Here is a 6,573-nt window from a genome sequence, read left to right as displayed (position 1 = left end):
CTCCCTTTACTCTTTGCTTAACATCTTTCCTGAAAGACTTGTTCAGAAAGGCTTCACCAAAAAGACTGGGTAAGACCAGGCACGGATGTGCCCCCCCTCTTCATATTTCTAGCAATCCTTCATAGAATGGTACAATGGTTTGGGTTGGAAGGGACCTTAAAGACCATCTCGTTCCACCCTCTGCCACGGGCCGGGACACCTTCCACCAGGCCAGGTTGCTGCAATCCCCGTCCAACCTGGCCCTGAACACTTCCACGGATAGGGCAGCCACAGCTTCTCTGGGACACCTGTGCCAGGGCTTCACCACCGTCACAGGAAAGATTTTCCTTAACCCTCTTCCAGCCTTCGGCTCGAGCAGAGATAAGAGTGGGATGCCTGAACCGAGGGCAGCCCCGGGGCCGGAGTTCGGCGGCCGCCGCGCAGCCCCAGCCCCAGCCCCGGGCGGTGCCGGGCTGTGTTGGGCGCTCCCTGCCCGCTCCCGGCGGAAGAGAGCGGCGGCCCGGGCGCGGAGCGGAGCAGGGCCCGCCCCCGGCACCACATGATGCCGCCTCTCCTTCCTGCCGCCCCCGTCCCAGCGAGAAAGGGGAAGTGACTGCGCTCCGCTCCCCGCCCTGCCGCGGGAAACGCGCGGCCCCTCCGCCCCCTCCGCGGGGGCCGGCGTGTCCCGGCAGAGCCGCGCCCGCGGAGCAGCGCGGGGCCGGGCCATGGCGCGCCTGGGGATGATGCTGGTCCTGCTGGGCGCCGTTCTGGCCCCGGGCAGCGCCTTCAACCTAGACGTGGAGCGCCCGGCCGTCTACTCGGGCCCGGCGGGCAGCTACTTCGGCTTCGCCGTGGACTTCTTCGCTCCCGACCCGTTCTCGTAAGTGCCCGTCTCGTTCTGCCCCGCCGAGCCGCTCCCCGGGGCGCCGGAGCCGCGAGCGGCGTTGTCCCGGCGCGGGGTGAGAGCCGGGCGGCGGATGGGGAGCAACCCCCCGGTCCTTTCAGCAGCCGAGCCGCTGCCGCCGGTCCCGGGCGGGCTGGGAGCGCTGCGGCCGGAGCGGCTCTCGGAGGGGACGCGGCGGGAGCGCTTTGCTCCGGCCCCGGAGAGGGGATGGAGCCGCTCCGCATCCCTGCCCCGCTGGGGCGGCTCTGGCGGCCGAGACGCCCTGGCCGGGGAGCCAAACCCCATCCCGAGCGGCCGGCGGCTCCGGTGGGACATGAACCTTGCGCTGCGGGATTCTCTGCCTAGCCTGGTCTCATGAAGATAATGGTGCTGATAAATACAGCGTAGAAAGATGTAGTTATGGTGTTTTGATTCATGAGGCTGTGTCCCGTGGCATTTCAGAAGTTTTGCTCTTCTTTCTTTGCGCTTTGCGGGAGTGCTGTGTTTGAATTGTGCTGAGTCTGTGCGAGTCACCAAGCTGCTGAGGAGTCCAGAGAAGGAAAAGTTCCATCTAAGCACTCTCCACATCTACTTCCTGAATATGTTCCCGTTTCATGTTAAAGATTAGGCTCTGTGTAGTCGCTGGTGCGTTTCAGACCTTTGAATCCTTGTGTCTCTAACTGCACAGCTTTGGTGTTGCCCGAATGAATCAGTCTCTGGTCCTCAAATGCGGGCTACAGTAACCTCCAGCTTTTGTCACTTTCCCCCCACTCCTCTCCCATCTTAAGAAAGGGCTGTAAAACTGGAAAAGCTGCTGGCTTTCATCCTGCTGAGGGGATATTCTCTCTCCCCCCTTAATCTTTAGCTTATAAAACTTTATAAGCAGATTGCACAGCTATTGAGCAAGTCCTTCTGCAGTACATCATTTAGCCTTGTTTGCATTTTTTTATTGCCTACATATATTAGAAGCCATCCTGTCTTAACTTGCACATGTTGCACCATCTTTCTCTGCTATCTTAATCGTATAAGTCCTGGTACTAAAAGAAAAAAGCTTCTATTTTTGTCCTGCCCTTTATTTTTAAGTCAGCATGTGTGGCTGCAGAGTTATCAAGAGACTGGTAAATGCATGTAATAAACTTTCTTCCTCGCTTTCTGATAAGGAATTATGTGACCCAGCTCTCCATGAAATCACTATTTGGAACCTTTCCATTATTTTTATAAGAACTATTGACCTCAAAGTGCACTGCTGTAAAAGAAAACAGTGTGGTTTTCAGGCAGCATGAAAAACTTCTGTATATTTAGAAGGGAATTCTCTCCTCAGTTTTTTTGTCATCTCTGAAAGTTTGTTTGTACCTGCTAAGCTAAATACTTTATTTTGCATTTAAGTTCTTAATTGAACCAAGTAGCTATGCAACTTTGACAGGAACAGGCCCTAGTGGTGTTAAATTTTCAGGTTATGCCTATGGACACTGATACTTTGCCTCCTGAAACAGCCAGACATACTTGTATGCAGTGTCCTCTGGGCATATGGAGTGTCACATGGTTTCTGTGCCTTTCTTTTTGCTTTGGTGAGCTTTTATTTATCACCTGTTTTATACATGAGTACTGGAGATCAAGTCAGTTTAATCGAGCTGAAGCTATTTGGATTGTCTAGCCTGACAACAAAGGCGTTTGTTCCCGAACGCTCAAGCTGCTGTTTCACAGTCTATTTTGACCTGCTAGATGCCAAACTAAAGCCTATTTAGAAGTCCAGTATGAAAGTCCAATTCCAGGAGCGGAAGTGGTGGTGTTGTGTCACGGGGGTGCATGGTGCCTTGGCAGTGGGCACAGCTTTCATAGGGAGTGAGGGAACACAGCTCCGTAACAAGTGAAACGGGTTTCTCATACACCCTCTGCTTCAGAGGAGTTGCACTTGATAGTCCAGGATGCTCCTACGTGGAAGCCCCAGTTCTTTGTTGTCCATGGAAAGCCCTGGAAAGGGACTGTTCCTGTAGGCACACCAGAGGTGCCAGAACACTCCCAGTTTTGCCCCAGCATTGGGATGGGGTGGATGTAGGATGTAGGATGATGTAGGAAACTGGCAGTATCAAAGCATAGCTGGTATATTCCCATGGAAATACCATTGTCCCTCTATTCCCTCTTTCCCGAAGTATGTGGATTAGAGACTTCTTAGTATTTGGGTAATTTGCATATTATTATAAGAACTATGACGAAATCTGTTTGCTTGGTCTATGATGATAAAAATGCATTTTTGTCATTTGGGGAAGAGAGGTGACTAAACCTTTGTGGAGTCACATAATCATTCCTTTATTTGTAATGTTTTTAATAAACTTCATCACAAATTTTACCATAAGAAAAATTTGAAACACATAATTAGAATGGAAATTATTAGACCTTTTAAACAAGCATTTCATTTGGGGGACTTTTCAAAAGTCACTGGTACAGGAGTTAAATGGGAGGTAAGCTACCACCTGTTTAATAGATTGTAATGGTAATAATTGATGTGTTTCTTTACTTGGCATTATAATGTTTATTTTTAAGCATTTCTGTTCTGCCCAGAGAGTTCATTTTAAGTTGATTAAAGTGTTTCAAATTCCTGTTCTAGAAATCTAGACAGTCTATGAATGGCAACTAGGGAAAACAAATGGATTGCCAACTAACCTGGATTTTCTATCAGGGTCCATGCCAGGACATTTTTAAGGTTCTGAAAATTCCCACAGGTTGAAAACTGGTAGGTCTTCATGGAAATTGAGCTTTGATGAGGTGCTATGTGATTATACCTATACTTACCTCTTACTAGAAAGGAGCCCGAAGATGACTCTGAAAGCCAGAGCAAGTTTGATAAGCCTGGATTTGCCTGCCTGTAGACATTCTCTCCAACCAGTCCTGCAGCTCATTCAGCTAACCCAGTTTCAAAACTAGGGAACCATAATGCCTGACAAGACTTGCTCTTGCAAGCTGCATTCTCTCTTAAGCAGTCTAAAGGGAAGCAACAGAGCAGACTGATTCTGATGAAAGGAAGCACTTGATTTTATGTCTTCTAAACATGACTTTATGCTTCAGCTTGACTTTCTCAGTCAAGTGCTGATGAGTCAAGTGGATCTCAGAGGTGCTGGGGTTCTTGGAAGGTGCTGGAAGATGCCAAAAGTCTTGTTCAGTTTGTTCCTTGCTTTGCTACTTCTGAATTTTGCCACCTGTGCAGGCAGAGTCTCGTGGCAGTTCCTGCTGGGAGTGCACTGAACGTGTCTGTAGAAGCAGAGAGGCAGAAAAGCACCGCAGATCATAATAAGAAAATGATGACTGTGCAGTGAATTCGGGTAACGATTCATTAACATGCAGATCTGTGGCTGAGAGTCGCTCGGCACTTCGAGAGTGTTTTTACAAGAGCACTTGCTCAGGCAGGGCTGACTCATCACGTTCAGGACATGCTGAGCTCAGAGCGCACTCCTGCTTTGTTTATACATTGTTTCCATTTTTGACTGACTTCCTTGAATTCCCCTCATGCACAAAATTAACCAGAAATTATGCCAGTTGATGGCTTTCGTAAATTACAGAAGTAAACAATTTCCTGTTCTGCTGTATATTTACATATTCTTGAAAGGAAAAAAAGAAAGTATAAAATATTTTTATCTCATTTAAAATATAATCATAAGTAGGCCTGGATACTTTAATTTTATCATATCTTCTTTTATCTCTCCTTTTTGGTAAATGGGGGTGTTTTTTGCCTGCTTTTGCATGCAGAGAAGAGAACCTCATATGAATTTCTCTGTAACTGTGAGTAGTTCTAGTCAGATTTAGATTAGAATGGGCAAGACTTTTGCTTTATTAACTCTTCAGATGTCATTAAGTTATAACATCTGTGCCTTAAGTGTTGAAACCTTTGTTTTGTTTCTTTTTTTTCCTGCAGGACATTTCTTCTGGTGGGAGCTCCAAAAGCAAACACTACCCAACACAACATTGTAGAAGGAGGGCAGGTGCTGAAATGTGACTGGAGCTCAAACAGAAACTGCCAGCCCATTATATTTGATGCCACAGGTAATGTGTGGGTCGCTGTGGGGGAGATGGGATGTCTCTGCTCTAATGCTGCTGTGGGGAAGCAGAAGGGATTCAGGTCCCTGTGGGATTTTTGCATGGTCAGTGTGAATGCGGCTGCTTTTGACTGGCAACTAGTCAAGGCTTGCTTGTGCTTTCCTTTTCCTCTCCTCTCTTTTAGAATTCTGTTGTCCCTGGTATGTGCTGGAAGCCTGAGTGAGCAAACATTCTTCTTCTTGTGTTTTAACCTATTTATATTTCTCCTCTGTACTTTCCAGCAGTCCTAAAACATTTGGCAACCTAATTCCCAATGAACCCTGAGGGGTTTTCTTCCTTTTAAGAACGTGACATATGAGGACAGATACTTTTCATTATCAACAAAAGTGGTATAGGCAGAAATAACCCAGAAGTTTCAGCTGAAACCAGGAATACGAACTAAAAACTCTGGAAAAATGTCTTTTTGTAAATTTTTCCCCTTAGATGTAGCTTCATATTGTTTGTGACTTCTGTGATAGCAGCACTCAGGTGCCTCAGGTCATAGCCATTCCCTACCCATTTCTGACGCACAGAAGAGCCGAGCAGCAGCAATGTGGACATGAAATATTTCAGTCACTCTTCATGCTCTGGTGCACACAGTGATTTCCACAGACTGTGGCAGGTCATGAGAATGCACTGCATGTGCTTTTCTGCTCCAGCCACTCCGTGTTGAATCCTGTTTTCCACAGTGTGTTTCAGGCCAATGGAAAAACCTCTCCATGTCATGGGAGGGGATTAGCAAGACCCATGTGGTAGGGTAGAGGAAACACCTGCACCTTGAAGGTCTGGTTGGCTATAACTCATTCTTGTCTCTGCCAGTATTTTGACTTGGCAGCCTAAAGGTTGTTAGACTGATGCAGCCTTTTTAAATTGTGTGCAGTACAGTGGAGAAGCATTGTCAAGGTATGCTACAAAACATTGTTGGTGTTCAGATTTCTGAAATCTTCATATCTTTTTGTGAAAACCACTATGTTACAGTTCCATAGCGCAAAAAAAAAAAAAAAAAAAGTAAGTAATGTAAAAAAGTAAGTAAAAAAAAGTAAAAGTAATGGCACACAAGCCCCAAGCCATTATCATTCCTTCACTCAATTTATCATTGTCTCATATCATTCTATAGGACCATATCTGCCAGATTACTAAAAATCTATAATAAGTTGCAACATCTGACATTCTTATCTGCATTGGTGTTAAGACAGCAAAAATAGATTATAGCTATCTTTCTTTTTGTTGTTGTTCTCTGGGCTTATTGTTTACTAGAATACAAGTGTACTTTTTGTTAGTTTGGGTATTTTTAAGAAAGAATCTCAATGTCCCTAGTAAATAGTCATCATTAATATTGTAGCCAAACAACTTCTGGTGGTGAAAGATGAGCCACACGGATAGGTTCTAGACACATCTTCTAATGGGAATTGCAGTGCATTTATCAGTTTATACCATGAACATTTGCAGTAGGCTTTTCCATGTGCCAGGTAGAGTTGATAGAAAGAGGCCACTCTGCTTTGCTGTGTGTCTGTGCTTAAGGTATGTGCTCCTGGGCAAGCAAAGAGTGTTTTGCTCATCATTTGGCTTTAAGGAACAGGCATGTTAATCGGTTGAAATTTAACAGTAAAAATAGCAGGTCATAACGGCTTAAGAGGATTTCT

At 46.1% G+C, this 6,573-nt stretch overlaps 1 protein-coding gene across 1 annotated transcript in view; it reads left to right on the top strand.

Moving 5' to 3' along the window:
- The first annotated feature begins 585 nt into the window (after window positions 1-585).
- The window catches only part of ITGAV (integrin subunit alpha V), a 46,262-nt gene continuing 40,274 nt past the window's right edge, over window positions 586-6,573 (top strand). Inside the window, exons 1-2 of the mRNA XM_010406486.4 lie at window positions 586-859; window positions 4,770-4,897. Of these exons, the coding sequence (XP_010404788.2) occupies window positions 705-859; window positions 4,770-4,897 (283 nt within the window). The 5' untranslated portion in view covers window positions 586-704. The remainder of the gene's footprint in view (window positions 860-4,769; window positions 4,898-6,573) is intronic.

The sequence above is a fragment of the Corvus cornix genome, chromosome 7 (genome assembly GCF_000738735.6).
Source record: "Corvus cornix cornix isolate S_Up_H32 chromosome 7, ASM73873v5, whole genome shotgun sequence".
Lineage (NCBI taxonomy): Eukaryota > Metazoa > Chordata > Aves > Passeriformes > Corvidae > Corvus > Corvus cornix.
Note: the sequence above shows the minus strand (reverse complement) of the source record. Positions and strands in the feature narration are given on the sequence as shown.